We start from the raw sequence: 19,382 nt of genomic DNA, 5'->3' as shown, positions 1-19,382 counted from the left end.
ACTAAATCCATAGCCCATGTTGCCTGCCAAACACAGCTGCTGTGATACGGTGCTGATGTAATTCCCAAAGTGTTAAACCACACTGAACCCTCAGCTGCCACGTCTTCCCAAAGAGGGAAAACATAACATGGTGGAGATATCGCTGAGTTTGCAAGAGATGTCCCCTAAAATGCATCAGCACCTTTGACTGTATACAGGAGAAATCTTTTTCTCCTGCTCATGGAGAAAAAGATCCATATGATGAGAAAATGCAAAGCCCGTGGAAAGATTGCTACTGAAGTCTTCCATTGTAAGAAAGCCACATTTTGAACATAACCTGTGCCCCGGTCCCCCCTAGTTTAACCCTGGAAATAAAGGTTAAAAGAATTGCCATCACAAGAAGCAAATCTCCTGGTACACGTTATTTTCTAGACCCTACAAGTTTATTTCTACAAATGTAATACATATCAACACAAAATAAATGGGCAAAACAGATGAACCCCCTTACATAACTGATCCTGGGCAATGACCAGCAGGTAAAAGAGTCACAACAATCTCTTCCTTCTAAAAAGAAAGAAAAAAAAATAATAATAGAAGTTATCATTAGGACCCAGCTAAACAAAGCCCTCCTGAGTAGAACGTACACAAGTACTTCTCAAGAACTTGCTATATCTTGCTCCTTTCCCCACTCTCCAAATCCTGGAAACAAGTGGAATCCTTATTCACAAAACAAATGGTTAAAAGTAGAGTTCCAATGCAACACAGCATTTCCACTCTTGGGAAGAAAGAAATGAAGTGACGGGCCTAGAGATTGTCATACTGAGTGAGGGAAGTCAGGCGGAGAAGAAATATCACATCCCTTACATGCAGGATCTAAAAAGAAATGATAAAAATGAACCTATTTACAAAACAGAAGCAGACTCAGAGACTTAAAGAATGAACTTATGGTTACCAGTGGGGAAGAATGGGGGGAAGGGAAGGGATAGTTAGGAAGTTTGGATGGACAACAACACTATGCTGTATTTAAAATGGATAACCAACAAGGTCCTGCTGTATAGCACAGGGAACTCTGCTCAATGTTATGTGGCAGCCTGGATGGGAGGGGAGTCTGGGGGAGAATGGATACATGTGTATGTATGGCTGAGTCCCTTCGCTGTTCACCTAAAACCATCACAACATTGTTAATCAGCTATGCTCCATCATGGCAACTCCTCCAGTTATGTTTGTTCCCCAGGCCCCTTTAAAACAGGCTCTCCCACTGGTTGGAGCTGGAGACAAACACACAAGCCTCAGTGTGTGAGAAGAAACAGAAAGGACCAGAGTCAGGCGGCAGGACTCTGACCACTGGGGGCCACCTGCTGCCTGCTGCCCAATTCTGAGAAGGCCACTCACTAACACAGGCCGCCAGGGACTGAGAGCATCTCCCCAAAGTGCCAGCTAATGGAGCTCAGGATGGCATTCAGGAAGGTTCTAGGCCATCCCTTCCCTCTCCCTCGGAACAGTTACTGTAAAAGTACTTCAATGTCTGATCTCCTCCAGGGAGGACATGTGAAAAGTCCGTCCCTGTCCCATGACAGCCACACCACCAAGGACACTCTTCAGATTTCAACGCGTCAACAAAGCAGGTTCTAATTGGGCTAAATGCTAACTGGATTTGCTGTAAGACAGGAAAATACCTCCCTGCCCGATGTATAATTTGAGATAAAAATAAATACATACATAAATGGTGGGTCTTCAATCCTAGTTACTATTAAAAAAAAATTGAATGCACAACACGAAAGTACCTGCGTTTGAATTTAAGGACAAAAAAATAAACTAGATCCACTTGAACAATGTCTTTTTCTTGAATAAGAAAATGATTCAGAAAAAAAATCACAATATACATAAATTTGCTGCAAAAACATTAAACACTGTTTTATATACCTAGCATTAGAATAAACAATACACGTGGCAGTCATACTACATAGTAATCATACCATTACTATGGCACTCCTATAACTAGCATGTGACGCTAATAGAAGCAGTTCTGTCCTTAGAATTGGATAGAAGCAATGTTCAGTCCCTTAGACGTAGAAAATAAATACATCACAAACTTTTTTTTTTCCTTACAAACTTATTCATTTACTATAAATTTTATTTCTGGCTAAATGAGCATTCAAAATCAAGGAGAAAGATAATCATTTAATGCTAAATAACAATTTTTAGAAATACAATATTTAATATTTAGTTACCTCGCCTGATGCTTCATCGACTAAAGATATCTGGGTAGGAGTTTCAATTTCAATTGATACCTATTAAAATAAGACATCAGGTATATATCATATTGTACACAGTCTTTCATGACTTTATATGCCTTTGCCATCTAAACACAGAAAGGGAACTAAGAGATATTACAGACTCTCAGTGGAACAATTTCTGATTTCACTATAAAAACAGTTTTACAGCTTGAAAACATGATAAAGTTAAAATTACACCTTTCTTGAAGTTGATATGGCAATATGCATATATTGGATGCCTTACAAACCTGTACATCCTCTGACACAGCATTTCTACTATGAATTCAATTTCCCCCCTTTACCTCCCCAACCCTCCCATTCCCATTGAACTTGAGTCTTTGTACAACATGTAGTCACATGTTCTTTGTATTTAGATTTTCTGCTGCAGAACACAGTCTGCCATCAGTCTGTGATGTGTTGGCCTAATTCACAGATTCAAGAAGCTATCCGCACATTTCATAGAATGGCAACCAGCACAGAGAGGCATTCAGTAAGTCGTTGATGAATGAAGATAATTTCTCATCTTTTTAGTCCACTGATATCATAATACCTTCAGTGAGGTTCAGGTGTGAAAATAACTTTCACTTTTGGATTAAACACACAGTATTCATGATGTACTATTTTTTTAATACTGTTAGATTCAGTAATTAGGATGTTCAAATGTGCTCATATAGAAATGGCCTTTTTTCCCCATGTATTATCATTATCCATTTGACAGTGAGGTTGAGCAGCTTATCTTTTTATTCTCTCCTACAGTAGGGATTATTTGTTCTTTGAATATTTGGCAAAAGGCAAGATAAAACCATCTGGGCCTGAGGCTTTTTTTGAAGAAGAGATCTTTGAAAACTGCTTTAATGTCTTTGATGGCTACTTCTTTATCTTTTCCTGCCTCAATTTGGGATTTTCCTACTTTTCCAGGTATTTATCCACTCTAGCTAAATTATCAAATATACTGTATTAATTTTCAAAACAAGGCACTGCTGTTTATTAAGTTATTTTCCTTTATATCATGTTATTTTTATATGCATCTTTGTTTTTTCAGTCTTGGCAGAAGTTTATTTCTCTACAGACCAGCTTTTACTTTTATTCATCTTCCTTTTTATTTTCTGTGGTAGTTTATTTTCTATGGTAGGTAGGGTAGAACCCAGGCAGGGACAAAGTGGCTTGTGTGGCCTGAGAAAATGGGAGTGAGTGGTCCTGATTTTTACTGTGGTTACAGGGTGGGCCTGGGATTGCATCTTAGAATGCCATGTAGGTGCCAAGGAAGGTGTAGACTTTTTTAAAAACCAGTTTGCCCACAGGTAGGGCAGAAGGGAAAGGTGGACATGGGAACTGAAAGTTGCCAGCAGTCAGACATCAAACAGACTCCTGTTCAGAACTCTCTGCTGCTGCTGCTAAGTCGCTTCAGTCGTGTCCGACTCTGTGCGACCCCATAGACGGCAGCCCACCAGGCTCCCCCGTCCCTGAGATTCTCCAGGCAAGAACACTGGAGTGGGTTGCCATTTCCTTCTCCAATGCATGAAAGTGATAAGTGAAAGTCAAGTCGCTCAGTCGTGTCTGACTCTTCACAACCCCATGGACTGCAGCCTACCAGGCTCCTCCGTCCATGGGGTTTTCCAGGCAAGTGTACTGGAGTGGGGTGCCATTGCCTTCTCCGGAACTCTCTGCTAGCTCCCCCAAGTATTGATGGTTTAATCCATATAACAACCCCTAATTCTATCTACTCATTGCGGTTGTTTCTCCAATCAATCACTGAGTGATCAGGGACTACTATATCTGGTCTGATGCTATTTTGTTAGTTGCATATATGTTGATATCTTTTCTCTTTTTTTTGGCTGCACTTTGCAGCTTGCAGGATCTTAGTTCCCCAACCACCAAGTGGCATCTTCTTGATACTTTTAAGAGGTTGTCCCTTTGAATAGTAAAAACACAGTCTTTGAAATTAATGATATTTTTTGCCTTCAACTCTCTGCGTGATGTAATAGTTGCTACTCTGGCATTTTTAGTGTCTAATTTTCAGTATATCTTTTCCCTTTTTTTTTTTTCTCCCACTTCAACCTGAACTTTTCCTTTAGTGTTATCTATGTGTCTTGTAGATCAAAACTTGGGGATCTATTTTTTTTAACCTAAATCAAGAATTTGTCTTCTGATCAAAAGTTGAAATAAATCCATTTATATTTAGAGCAATTACTGTTATGACATAACCTTGCCTGCCATCTTCACATTTTCATACCATGCTTTGTTTTTCTCACCTTTACTATAACTTTCTATTGGAGATATCCATTTTATATGGCCAGATTCAAAATTATCCATTCTACTTTTATTTTGGTTCTTTATTATAAATAATGTTATGTTTATTTTTCTTATTTTTCCTAATCTATTCCATGATCTAAATAAAAGGTTTATTAGTTCTGTCAATAAACAGTTTACACTTTAAAGCATTAAAATGCAACTCAGAAAGACACCTTGTGAGATTAGACAAAACTAAGCATCTAGGTCATCATGTTGGGGGACAAGAAAGAAAAATCAACAACAATAAAATGTCAACTTCTTCTAAACTAATGAATTGCAAAGGCTGAATATTGACATGGTGGTTACTGTAGATAAATACATTGCGAGGAAGTGGGCTTTGAATAACGACAATATTTTGTTCAATACACCTCAAAAAATATTTTCCACTTGAAAAAAAGAATTAGTATCATTCAAAAAATAAAACTTACAATTCGTTTCTCCCAAAACCTGTACTTCGGGCTTGTTAACAACAACTCTTTAGTAACAGGTGAACAGTATAAGCAAACCTTCAAGCTGGGGAAAAAGACAAAAGAAAAAAGTCATTTGAGCGCAATTCAAAATGAGCCGCCGTCTGGGTGACTAGGAAATATGTTTCAATGTGTGTCAGTTGTCTCGAATAAATCAGAAACTGCGCTGACACAAACATATTAGAATAGCTCCCAGCAGGCCAACAGTCCAATGACCACTTCAGTCGCATGATGGTGTAAAGGGACAGACAAGAAGCAGAAGACAGATCGGACGGGGCCCTCTGACCTCCTCAAAGGCTGGTCCTCACCATTCTCATCTTAAATAAATGAATTTTACAGGATTAGCTGTGTCTGGAGAGATACGTGAGTAAACTACCTCTGCAGAAGGGGCAAGGGGACAGAAGACATCTGCCTTGTACTTCATATAAATCTATTCCATTTATGTTTTTAGTTGGTAGAAATCAATTTCATGACAAACTGTAAAACTTCAACACTCCAATTTCAGTTCAGTTCAGTTGCTCAGTTGTGTCCGACTCTTTGCGACCCCATGGACTGCAGTACGCCAGGCTTCCCTGTCCATCACCAACTCCTGGAATTTACTCAAACTCATGTCCATTGAGTCAGTGATGCCATCCAACCATCTCATTCTCTGTCGTCTCCTTCTCCTCCTGCCTTCATTCTTTCCCAGCATCAGGGTCTTTCTTCGCATCAGGTGGCCAAAGTATTGGAGTTTCAGCTTCAATATCACCCCTTCCAATGAATATTCAGGACTGATTTCCCCTAGGATGGACTGGTTGGATCACCTTGCAGTCCAAAGGACTCTCAAGAGTCTTCTCCAACACCACAGTTCAAAAGCATCAATTCTTCGGCACTTAGCTTTCTTTATGGTCCAACTCTCACATCCATACATGACTACTGGAAAAACCATAGCTTTGACTAAACGGACCTTTGTTGGCAAAGTACTATCTCTCCTTTTTAATATGCTGAGGTTTAATATGCTAGGTTGGTCATAACTTCTCTTCCAAGGAGCAAGTGTCTTTTAATTTCATGGCTGCAGTCACTATCTGCAGTGATTTTGGAGTCCAAAAAAATAAAGTCTGTCACTGTTTCCATTGTTTCCCCATCTATTTGCCATGAAGTGATGGGACCAGATGCCATGATCTTAGTTTTCTGAACGTTGAGTTGTAAGCCAACTTTTTTACTCTCTTCTTGCACTTTCATAAAGAGGCTCTTTAGTTCTTCTTCACTTTCTGCCATAAGGAATCAGCCTTCAATGCAGGAGACCCTGGTTCAATTCCTGGGTTGGGAAGATCCGCTGGAGAAGGGAAAGGCTACCCTCTCCAGTATTCTGGCTCTGGAGAATTCCATGGACTAGTAATAATTCCATGTATTAGTCCATGGGGTCGCAGAGAGTCGGGACACTCCAATTTAGAGGTTAGGAATGCAGTCTATGGTAGATCATACTTTCCAAAGATGGCCATGTTAACCATATATCCCCCCAACCACACACAGCCTTCTTAACAAAATGGTCATGGAACTTCCACTGACAGGAGGGATCTGTGTTGACCTCCCCTTGAATCTGAACCAACAGAATGTAATGGAAGTAATACTGTAGGGCTTCCGAGTCTAGATCTCTGGACAATATGGCTGCCGCTAGCTCTCTTTTATAGGTATCTGGTGGCCAGATGGTCAAGAATTTGCCTGCAATGCAGGAGACCTAGGTTCAATCCCTGGGTGGATTGATACCTTGGAGAAGGAATTGGCAACCCACTGAAGTATTCTTGACTGGAGAATCCCAAGGACAGAGGAATGTGGTAGGCTATGTCCACGGGGTCGCAAAATTGAGTCCGACACAATTGAGCAACTAACACAGCTCTCATTTGGGATGTACACTTTTTTTTTCCTTTAAAAACTCCAGCTATCCTGAAACCACTATGCTGAAGAGATATTTTTAGAGGTGGAGATACCCAAAGGGCCCCAACTGTTTGAGTCTGCCTAACTCAGGTGTCAGACATTGAATGAATAAGCCTCCAGACGTAACGCCAGCCCCATATAATACCCAGTCAGGCAGAAACCAGCCATCCCCACTATGCCCTGTCAGAGCTCCTGACCCTCAGAAACAGAATAGAGACAGAATACATGATTAGGGTTACTTTAAGCCACTGAGCTTGTGGGTAGTTTGCTACGCAGCAATAGATGACTAATATACCGGCTCTAAAATCCAACAGACCTGGCGGGAGTCCTGGTCCCCTGCATTACTAGCTGTGTGACCTTGGGCAACTCATCTAACCCCTCTGGTTCCTCAGTTTCCTCATCCATAAGATAGAATTGATTTTACAACCAAAAGCTAAACAATGATGGCAGAAGTCAGAAGACAGGTTATCTGTGAGTGGGAAAGACCGAGTTGGGGAGGGACAGAGTTCTGTACCAGGTGAGTGCTGTTGTTTCTCAGGCTGGGCAGAAGCTGCACATGTGTATACTTGTGAAAGTCCATCAGACTGTTTCCTTATGATGTAAGTACTTTCCTACGTAGAGGTTACAGGTCAATTAAAAGTTTTACTTAAAAAAGCCCACACAAATAAATAGCAAGAAAAAATTACCTGCATTCCAACCTTCTTTTCAAGCTAGGGGCTCTTAATCCTTTCATATGATCTGAAAACATAAAAGAATCAGATATCATAAATACATTATTTTTTCAGAGGATTCCTTGACCCAGGGAAACTGAGTTGTCTGTTGTTTATAGATTTCCTTTTAAGAGAAAATAAATGAGAGTTTCACTTTTATAGGAGCATTGATTTGTATGAGCTCTTGCTTCTGCAAGTGAAGAATCCACCGAAAACAGGACAAGAACCACCAAAGTTGACCATCTCTGAGCCAACAGAAGCCATTTAAAAGGAGAATGAGCCTCTGTATCTTAGGGCAGAGTCTAAATCACTTGGAGTAGCCACAGAAGAATGCATGACCAGAGTCTCATTTGGAACTGCTTCCATCATTTTCCTCTACTCTCTTTTATTTCAATCCAACCATCTTTGGACCATGCTCTCTCTAACCCCTTCAATTCTAGTCACTAAGTTAGTCCATCTGGAAATTCAAGTTTGCTTCCATGGAATCCTTGAGGAAACCATACAGGCTTAGGCCAGAAGAAGAAGAGTTTCATTAACTTCTCAGCCAACTGTGACTGCTGGGTTGAAAATCATTAAAGAGACACTGGACTTAAACAAACATTAGAGTAGATGAACTTCACAGATATATACAGAACGTTCCATGCAAAAGCAATAGAACACACATTCTTCTCAAATGCACAGGGAACACTGTCCAAGACATGCACATATTAGGCCACAAAATGAGTCTCAATATATTTAAGAAGATTGAAATCATATCAAGCATCTTTTCCAACTACAATGGTATAAAACTAGAAAGAAAATTAATTACAAGAAACCTGGAAAATTCACAAATATATGGAGATTAAACAACACACTACTGAACAACCAATGGGCCAAAGAAGAAATCAAAAGAGAAATTCCAAAATACCTTGAAACAAATGAAAATGGAAATAAAACATACCAAAATATGTGGGATGCACAAAAACAGTTCTAAGGGGGAAGTGCAAATGATAAATCTCCACCTCAAAAAATAAGAAAAATCAACCTAATTTTACACTTTAATGAACTAGAAAAATAACAAAGCCCAAAACTATTAGAAGGAAGGAAATAACAAAAATTAGAACAAAAACAAAGAAATAGAGACTAAAAAGGCAACAGAGAAAAATCAGTAACAGCTGGTTCTTTAAAAAGATAAACATAACTGGCAAGTCTTTGCTAGACTCACCAACAAAAAAGAGAGAGACACATAGGGCTCAAATGAATAAAATCAGAAATAAAAGAAGAGTTATTACAACTGTTGCCACAGAAAAGAAAGAGTAAGAGACTACTATGAACAATTATACACCAACATAGCGGACAGCCTAGAAGAAATTGATAAAGTCTTAGAAACATACGACCTAGAAGGACTCAATCATGATGAAACAGAAAGTCTGAGCAGACTGATTACTAGTAAGGATATCAAATATCCTTTCTAATATCAGTAATTTTAAAAAATCCAACAAACAAAAGTCCCAGACCTGATGACTTTGCTGCTGAATTCTACAAACATTCAAAGAACTCATTTTATGAAGCTAGTACTACCCTGATACCAAAACCAGACAAGGACATCACACACAAAAAAAGAAAATACAGCCCAATATCCCTGATGTACATAGACTAAAAAATCCTCAACAAAATATTAGCAAACAGAATTCAACAATATATTAAAAGGATCATACACCATGGTTAAGTGGGATTTATTCCAAGGATGCAAACTTGGTTCAACATCCACAAATCAATCAATGTGATAATCTCATTAACAAAATGAAGGATAAAAATCATATAATCATCTCAACAGATGCACAAAAGCACTGGACAAAACTCAATATACATTTATGACAAAAAATCTCAATAAACCAGGTACAGATGGAACATACCTTAATATAATAAAGCCATTGTAACAATCTCTCAGCAAACATTCAAAACTACATCAAAAAGAATAAAATGCCTAAGAATAAACTTAACCAAGGAAATGAAGGTTTGTATATTTAAAACTATAAAACATTAATAAAATAAATTGAAGATGACACAAATAGAAAGCTATTTCGTGTTCACAGACTGAAAGAATCAATATTGTTAAATTGTCCATACCACACAAAGCAATCAACAGGCTCAATGTAACCAATATCAAAATTCCATTGACATTATCCATAGAAAAAGTTCAAATAATCATAAAATTTGTACAGAACCACAAAAGACTCCAAATAGCCAAAGTAGTCTTGAAAAAGAACAAAACTGGAGATATGTTTTCTGATTACAAAATGTATTTCAAAGCTATAGTAATTAAAACAGTATGGTACTGGCATAAAAACACATAGATCAACAAAACAGAATAATAAGCCCAGAAATAAACCCACATATATTGTGTCAATTTATGATAAAAAGTGAAAATGTTAGGCACTCAGTTGTGTCCGACTCTCTGTGACCCCATGGACTGTGGCCTGTCCCTGTCCATGGAATTCTCCAGGCAAGGATACTGGAGTGGGTTACCATGCCCGCCTCAAAATTTAAGACTAATTACTCCCAAATCCATAGTTGTTTATATATATATATATATATATATAATCTTTACTTTTTTATTTTTGGCTGTGCTGGGTCTTTGTTGCTATGCTCAGAATGAAACCTAACCACTATCTTATACTATACATAAGAATTAACTCAAAACAGATTAAAGACTTGAATGTAAGATCTGAAACCATAAAATTTCTAGATGAAAACACAGGCAGTAAGCTACTTGATATGGGTCTTGATGATGATTTTTTTAAATCTGACACCAAAAGCAAAAATAAACAAATGATCAATACAAAGTGATTTTTTTTAATGGGCAGATCTAAATATACATTTTCCCCAAGACATACAGATGGCCAACAGGCACATCAAAAGATGTTCCACATCACTAATCACCTGCTGCTGCTGCTAAGTCTCTCCAGTTGTGACTCTGTGCGACCCCATAGACGGCAGCCCATCAGGCTCCCCCATCCCTGGGATTCTCCAGGCAAGAACACTGGAGTGGGTTGCCATTTCCTTCTCCAATGCATGAAAGTGAAAAGTGAAAGTGAAGTTGCTTAGTCGTGTCCGACCCTCAGTGACCCCATGGACTGCAGCCCAGCAGGCTCCTCCGTCCATGGGATTTTCCAGGCAAGAGTACTGGAGTGGGGTGCCATTGCCTTCTCCGCACTAATCACCAGTGAAATGTAAATTAAACCCAGTATAAGATATTACCTCATACCCATTAGAATGGTTATTATCAAAAAGAAAAATAACAAATGTTGAAAAGGATGTAGAGAAATGGGAGCCCTTGTGCACTGTTGGTGGGAATGTAAATTAGTGCAGCCCATTTTATAGAAAACAATATGGAATTTCCTCAAAAAATTAAAATATAGGACTATCATATGATCTGGCAATTCCAAATCTGTGTATTTATCTGAAGAAACGTATCTGCACCTCAGGTTCACTGCACTGTTATTTACAACAGCCAAGACTGGAAACAACCTAAGTGTCCATCAGTGGATGAATGGATAAAGAAAACTGTGGTTTACATGCACGAAGGATATTATTCAGCCATAAAATTGCTGTCTAACCACAAATTAACAACCTTCATTATAAGTATTCTAAAACCTGATAATAAGTTTAGTAAGTTTAAAGCTAATTAAAACAAAAGTATTCTCTCTATATAACTTTTTTTCAGCTCTTTTAAGGTTAATACATAAATGCTGCTGGAAATTAATTTTACTTAAAACTATAACTAAGTTGGTTATTTTGAAAGTCATCTCTCCTCAAATCATTTACCAAAACTGACTTTCATTTGCATTTATGTAAACACTGCCCATTACCACCCCTGATGAAAGCAAAGACAGTCAAGCTTGGCTGTTGGGGAGACAATGTTAAATAGCGTGGCAATAACCCACAAGAAAAATATCTAATTACCCTATTCACTACCAACACTGGAAAAGGTCAGTTTTCATCCCAATTCCAAAGAAAGACAATGCGAAAGGATGTTCAAACTACCCCACAATTGCACTCATCTCACACGCTAGCAAAGTATTGCTCAAACTTCTCCAAGCCAGGCTTCAACAGTACATGAACTGTGAACTTCCAGATGTTCAAGCTGGTTTTAGAAAAGGCAGAGGAACCAGAGATCAAATTGCCAACATCCACTGGATCATCAAAAAAGCAAGAGAGTTCCAGAAAAACATCTACTTCTGCTTTATTGACTATGTCAAAGCCTTTGTTGTGTGGATCACAACAAACTGGAAAATTCTTGGAGAGATGGGAATATGAGACCATCTTACCTGCTTCCTGAGAAATCTGTACGCAGGTCAAGAAGCAACAGTTAGAACTGGACATGGAACAACAGACTGGTTCCAAATTGGGAAAGGAGTACATCAATGCTGTATATTGTCACCCTGCTTATTTAACTTATATGCAGAGTACATCATGCAAAATGCCAGGCTGGATGAAGCACAAGCTGGAATCAAGATTGCTGGGAGAAATATCAATAACCTCAGATATGCAGATGATACCATCCTTATGGCAGAAAGCAAAGAACTAAAGAGTCTCTTGATGAAAGTGAAAGAAGAGAGTGAAAAAGTTGGCTTAAAACTCAACATTCAAAAAACTAAGATCATGGCACCCAGTCCCATCATTTCATGGCAAATAGATGCGAAAACTGGAAACAGTGACAGACTTTATTTTCCTGGGCTCCAAAATCACTACAGATGGTGACTGCAGCCATGAAATTAAAAGACACTTGCTCCTTGGAAGAAAGTATGACCAACCTAGACATCATATTAAAAAGCAGAGACATTACTTTGCCAACAAAGGTCCATCTAGTCAAGGCAATGGCACCCCACTCTGTTACTCTTGCCTGGAAAATCCCATGGATGGAGGAGCCTGGTAGGCTGCAGTCCATGGGGTCACTAAGAGTCGGACACGACTGAGCAACTTCACTTTCACTTTTTCACTTTCATGCATTGGAGAAGGAAATGGCAACCCACTCCAGTGTTCTTGCCTGGAGAATCCCAGGGACAGGGGAGCCTGGTGACCTGACGTCTATGGGGTCACACAGAGTTGGACACGACTGAAGTGACTTAGCAGCAGCAGCAGTCAAGGCTATGGTTTTTCCTGTGGTCATGTATGGATGTGAGAGTTGGACTGTGAAGAAGGCTGAGCGCCAGAGAATTGATGCTTTTGAACTGTGGTGTTGGAGAAGACTCTTGAGAGTCCCTTGGACTGCAAGGAGATCCAACCAGTCCATTCTGAAGGAGATCAGCCCTGGGATTTCTTTGGAAGGAATGATGCTAAAGCTGAAACTCCAGTACTTTGGCCACCTCATGCAAAGAGCTGACTCATTGGAAAAGACTCTGATGCTGGGAGGGATTGGGGGCAGGAGGAGAAGCGGACGACAGAGGATGAGATGGTTGAATGGCATCAGTGACTCGATGGACATGAGTTTGAGCAAGCTCTGGGAGTTGGTGATGGACAGGGAAGCCTGGCATAATGCAGTCCATGGCGTCTCAAGGAGTCAGACACAACACAGCAACTGAACTACCAATACATACACCCTCAAATTTGTATGTAATGATCCTTAACTAATGAAAATAAGGCCATCACCACACCTCACGTGGCCAACACTGACCAAACACATGCCTCTACAGGACAGTCCACCTGCCGCCTCAGAGGGTGAATCTCCTCACGTCACTGCTGGTCCAGGCTTTTCAGGACAATGAGCACTTCCCAGAGCAGGACTCTCTGTTATGTCGTTTCTAAACTGTTTGAGTCATGACAAATAGAAGGCTGACTCAGGACTCTGCTCCATGTTCCCAAACCAATTCAGTGGGCAGCACCCTGTTCCATCAAGACAGTCCAGCCCACCACCCCAGGCTCCTTCCTCATGGGCAGTCAAGGGAACCTGAATGCGTTTACTTTGTGATGCTAGTGGCTCAGTGGTAAAAAATCTGCATGCAGTGCAGGAGACCCAGGTTTGACCCCTGAGTCAGGAAGACTCCCTGGAGGAGGAAATGGAAACCCACTCCAGTGTTCTTGCCTGGGAAATCCTATGGACAGAGGAGCCTGGTGGGACTCTGACCCTGGAGTCCATGGGGTCACAACAGTTGGACACGACTGAGCGACTCAACAACAACAAGGACTGCACGCAGAGTCTCTCTTCCAGGGCCTTTTTTGTCTTCCTTGACCAGAATAAATCATCTTAAGTTGTCTCCAGAAGGGGTCCTCCCCCGCTCTGGGCCACTGTCTTAAGGCTATGGGTCCCCTCTTGTCCTCCAGGCCTCACTGGTGCTTAGTCAAGTCTGCCCTGAGCACAGCACTGGATTCCAGATGGGCCATAAGCAAGCGTCAAGCAGGTCCATGGCCCACCTTAACTTTCATCAAGATGTGATGCTAACAGTGTACATGCAGGTGTTAACAAGAGGCCATAGATCTTGTCAGACATCCTGTGTCACTCAGTTCAGGCTGCAGTAACAAAGTATCAGAGTCTGTGTGGCTTAAACAGAAATGCATTTCTAACACTTCTGGCAGCTAAAGTTCAAGATTAAGGTGACGAGACTGATTTCTGAGGATGCCTCTCCTCCTGCCTTACAAACAGCCATGTTCTTGCTATGTGCTCACACCTTTCCTCACTGTGCATATGGAGGGAGTGAGCTCTCCTCCTTTTCTTCTAAGGCCACCAATCCTATCAAATTAGAACCTCACCCTTACAATCTCATTTAACCTTCAGGTGTTATTTACTCATTTGTGTCCGACTCTTTGCGACCCCATTCAGTGTAGCCCACCAGGCTCCTCTGTCCACGGAATTTTCCAGAACATTGGAGTTAACCTTAATCACCTCCTAAAAGTCCCTTCTCCGAATGCAGTCACACTGGGAGTTAGGGACTCAGTATCTGAATTTGGGTTTGGGGGCGTGCGGTGTACAAGTCACTCCATAACACATCCAAAGAAATGTTTCCCAAAATGGTTATAAACCACCAGTGGGCAATGTGGCAAACCTCAGAAAGCAGAAGGAGAGTTCTTGCCCTTGATGAGTCTACATCCTTATTGGGAAAACAGACCCACGTGGGATTAGAGAATAGGAAAAGTTATTATAAAGTGCTGGACAGGAGAGTCTTCGTTAATGTACAAACTAATGATGATGATTTCACAACTATTCCTCAATTTAAAAAAATAAGTAAAAATATAAATACACATATAAATACAAAAACAAGCAGACAGACAAATTCCGTTAGATGAATATGAACTCTTTCTCCAAACTCACTACTGCAAAATACGAAAGCCAAGCCCTGAATCCATTGTTTCATTGTGGCCACCACATGTGAGTTCAGACACCTCCTGTGGAGACTCAACAGAAAAGGTGAAAATTCTCACCCAGCAGTGAATTCCCAATGAAAAACAAGGCAAAAACAGAAATGTTATTAAGTCACAGAAAGACTGTATAGAGGCTCCTATGCTCTTCAGTGAATCAGGAAAGGAGGTCCAGATTTTTCTCATTAAAGAGAGAGAAAAAAAAAGGAGCTGAGAGCTGGAAAGCAGAGGCATTTCCCCAAAGCAGAAATTTCATCAATTTACACTACCTTAAAGTGACTGACTCCACACACAAGACAACGGCTGGTCTGCACACCAACCGCACGACGAGGGCCAAGTTTTGGTATTTGCAGTTTACTTTAATATCACACGGTGTGGTTTGTACATAAATAAGTATCTGAGTCACTCCTCAAAATAGGGGTTGGGGATCCTACTTAAGCTACTCTGGAAGTCCACACTCAAGAGGCAGCTTCCAGATTGCTCCAGTTAAGCTTCATCTCTGGTCAATGCCCAAGGCTGTGCTAATTAGCATAATGAATATGGAGCCTGTTTTCATAGGTAAAGTTAGTGACCTATCAGTCAGTATGTCAGATGTTAAAATGGAAAGTGGTTGTGAAATCAGCAGGTACCTCAGCCCTGGAGACTGGCTAAAATGCTTTAGAGATGCTCCAGCCTTGCCTGGAGCAGTTAGCCTTGGGACCCTATGGTTAGAGGGTGATGCCAGGCTTAATTCCTAAGAGCTTCCACCTGTGAAACATTCGTATTCTAGTTGCCTGACCTGGCCCTCTAGAAAAGAAACCTGCATCCCACCTCTAGACAGAACATCTATAAGGGAGGGGAGCTTGCACTTCGTCTAGCTTACAGACAGGACTTTTCAGTGCCTGCATGCTTGCTTATCTGTGTGTAGGAGTATGGCACAAGACGCTTCTCCTCGGAAGAAAAGCTATGACAAACCTAGACAGTATGTTAAAAAGCAGAGACATTACTTTGCCGAGAAAGGTCTGTCCAGTCAAAGCTATGGTTTTTCCAGTAGTCATGTATGGATGTGCGAGTTGGACTATAAAGAAAGCTGAGCACCGAAAAATTGATGCTTCTGAACTGTGGTGCTGGAGAAGACTCTTGAGAGTCCCTTGGACTGCAAGGAGATCCAATCAGTCCATTCTAAAGGAAATCAGTCCTGAATATTCATTGGAAGGACTGTTGCTGAAGTTGAAGCACCAATACTTTGGCCACCTGATGCTTAGAACTGACTCATTGGAAAAGACCCTGATGATGGGAAAGACTGAAGGCAAGAGAAGAGGACGACAGCGGATGAGATGGTTGGATGGCATCACCGACTCGATGGACATGAGTTTGAACAAGCTCCAGGAGTTGGTGATGGACAGGGAAGCTTGGCGTGCTGCAGTCCATGGGATCGCAAAGAGTCGGTCACGACTGAGCGACTAAACTGAACTGTATGGCATAATCCCGAGAATGTGGGGGAAGAACTAAGTAATACCCGTCAACCTCTGATTACTGGGCACTGGGAGAGCTTTCAAAAGAACCGAACAGTTGTGGCAGATCAAAGTGGCGTGGGTCAGTGGCAACTGGTAGTTCCTGTTCTATCCCGCAGTATGAGGGATGAGAAGATAAAGCCTCGGATAGACTGAAGAGCTCGGCTGGGCAAGGTCCAAGCTAGTTTCTCGCATAGCCTCCCAAAGCCTGCACTTCCTCCTGCAAGACCCTCGCCTTCCTTCTCTCCAGACATGGGTGACCTCTTCGAGGGGCCCGATCCCGCGCAGCCCGGGTCCCCGGGAGGAGGCGACGCGCTGCGCTCACTCACCTTTGTGGCAGTGGGACAGGAAGTAGGCACGGGCCCTCAGGTTCTCCCTGTCGAAGCGGTCTATGGAGATGGTTGGATACTCTGCCATCTGACCCTCGAAGCAGCTCATAGCGTCGGTCAACCTTGGCGGACTAACCGCCTCGCGAGTGAGCCGCGTAAGCCCCAGCCTCCGCCGGCGCCGCTACTTCCGGGAACTTGCCACCGCCTCACCACTGGCCGGCCGGACCCAGCAAAGTCCAATCAGAGCAGCTCTGCTTCCGGGGTGGGCGGTGCCAACGAGCTTTCTGTCATTTCCGGCCTCCAGTCACCTGTGGGTTAAAACCAACCACCTGGGCTGCTCTGCGTTCACAGCTGAGAGGCTGGGTGGAATCTAGGCTGTAACGCGAGCAGTGGGCCTCCTCCTGGATACCTTGGCACAACACATCGTCGCTTTGCCTGGGTCTGTGCAGGAACAAGAATGCGAAGGGAGACAACGTCCAGAGCAGGCGACTACATCCAAGGATGCGAAGCGGGATGCGGAGCTTGGCTTTGAAATCAGACTGCATTCTGCTTCCTTCTTGTCCACTGTGTTCCTGAAGGCTTGCTTTGGCTTCTCTTCTTTCTGTCCCTTCCCACTGTCTTCTTTATGGGATAATCGTGAAGACTGTGTGAGAAAATTGTATCAGTCTTGTGGTATATTCGAAAACTATTAGTCCCCGTTTCCATTTATAATCTACAAACTGAGTAAAATACACAATCTCTGACAATCAAGCTCAGATGCATGATCTTAGGGTAGATAAGTAAAGATCTCAGGGAGAGTTTAGCTGCTAGCCTCCCCAACCTCCAACTCTTCTGAGATGTTTTGTTGTTGTTATTGTTTTCTGGAAGTTAGAAAGATGTATAAAAGTAAAACAATGGTAGGGTGATAGATGAAAGGTATGGAGTTTTTAAACATCAAAGCAACTTTATGAAAAGGTTTGCTAAAGTATTGTGTGGGCCTACATGCTCAGTCATGTCCGACTCTTTGTAACTCTATGGACTGTAGCCCACCAGGCTCCTCTGTCCATAGGATTTTCCAGGCAAGAATACTGGAGTGGGTTGCTATTTCCTCCTCCAGGGGATCTTCCCGAACCAGGGATGGAACCCATGACTCTTTCGTCTCCTGCACTGCAGGTGGATTATCGCTGAGCCATTGGAGAAGTCTTGTGAAAATATTAACATTCACCAAATAGTCGCAATAGCATTACCTGCACCCCCTTTGTAGCAAGTCTCCTTAGACACCACAGTATTATTTTAATCACAACTCCAACACCTGTGAGTTGTGCTTAGTGTTGTGCAAGCTACTACTTTGTGCTAGCACTGTACAAGCCCTGCCATGATGACAGAGATGACTAAGATGTGCCTACAAGTCATTTTCAATCAATTTGGAGATAGACCTTTGTAGAACATGGTAAATAAATGCTTCCACAGAGACACAAGGTAACGTAGGAATAATTCCAGTAACAATTTGTTCTAACCAGGGAAATCAAGAATCAGAATGTCACCCTCAGGGAATATTAGCATATTTCTGAAGCCCTGGCAGTCAGTTCTATTCAAATACAGATTCTGATGAACTGCTGAGGAGGAGGAGGAGGAGGAGGAAAGGAAGAGTAAGAAGAGAAAGGGGAGAGGAGGGGGGAGGAGTACACACCATTGTCACTACTCTGAGTAAAATACTCTGCTAGTATATATTGCCAACACATTTGATTTGGTATGAGATGGCTTGTCATAGGATAAAAGAGGGTGTCACTGTGGCTAGGCTGTCTGTACCTAAAACAAGATCTTGCACTGAGCCTGATATCTGCAGAATCCAGTGTGTTTACTTCTGAGAATGAAGCTCCTGGCCACAGGTCTTGATATGGCTCATATTCTTATTTTTTTATTTGTCCCTTTGTTTATCCTATTCTCTTTCAACAATGGATACAGTACAAGAGAATAAAGACAAATAGAGAGTTAGAATAAAAAGAGGATAGGATAAGCATAGCCCAGAGGCATGTAATGTGTACCCTTAAGATGAGTGAGCCATATATTTATGTTGTGCTTTTTTTTCAGCTGACAATATAAATAACTTGCATTATACACATACTATGTTCTATGCTATTCTTAGAAAAGAAAATACAGGCCCTGATTAGCCACTTTCATCTGAGCCACTACTATTTATGTAATCCTGGTTAAGGTAACGTCTCCGAAACTCAGTTTTATCATCTTAAAATGGAGATAACAATAAAGCCCACACAAGGCCCTGGAAAATGCTAAGAGCTCAATAAATATTAGACACTCAGTCGTATCCAACTCTGTGCGACCCCATGGACTGTAGCCCACCAAGCTCTTCTGTCCATGGGATTCTCCAGGCAAGAATACTGGAGTGGACTGACATTCCATCTTCTCCAGAGGATCTTCCCGACTCAGAGATCCAACCTGGGTCTCCATTGCAGGCAGATTCTTTACCATCTGAGCCACCAGGGAAGCTTCCAATAAATATTAGCCATTATTATTTAGTGGGCACCTACTACTATATGATCTCACTGATATGTCGAATCTAAAGAAATCCAACTCTTGGAAACAAAGA

The 19,382-nt window shown here is 41.5% G+C and overlaps 1 protein-coding gene across 2 annotated transcripts in view; it reads right to left on the bottom strand.

Moving 5' to 3' along the window:
- Positions 1-17,017, bottom strand: part of DCLRE1C (DNA cross-link repair 1C) — a 35,949-nt gene extending 18,932 nt beyond the window's left edge. The window contains exons 1-5 of one of the 2 annotated variants that reach the window (XM_027559876.1): positions 16,796-17,017; positions 7,615-7,666; positions 4,976-5,060; positions 2,211-2,270; positions 488-543 (exon numbers count right to left, since the gene is read on the bottom strand). In XM_027559876.1, the coding sequence (XP_027415677.1) occupies positions 488-543; positions 2,211-2,270; positions 4,976-5,060; positions 7,615-7,666; positions 16,796-16,904 (362 nt within the window). In that variant the 5' untranslated portion in view covers positions 16,905-17,017. The remainder of the gene's footprint in view (positions 1-487; positions 544-2,210; positions 2,271-4,975; positions 5,061-7,614; positions 7,667-16,795) is intronic. The other variant, XM_027559877.1, reaches the window with a different exon arrangement.
- Positions 17,018-19,382: the final 2,365 nt, after the last annotated feature.

Source organism: Bos indicus x Bos taurus, chromosome 13, assembly GCF_003369695.1.
Source record: "Bos indicus x Bos taurus breed Angus x Brahman F1 hybrid chromosome 13, Bos_hybrid_MaternalHap_v2.0, whole genome shotgun sequence".
Lineage (NCBI taxonomy): Eukaryota > Metazoa > Chordata > Mammalia > Artiodactyla > Bovidae > Bos > Bos indicus x Bos taurus.
The sequence above is the reverse complement of the archived record's forward strand: the minus strand, read 5'-3'. Positions and strand labels throughout refer to the sequence as shown.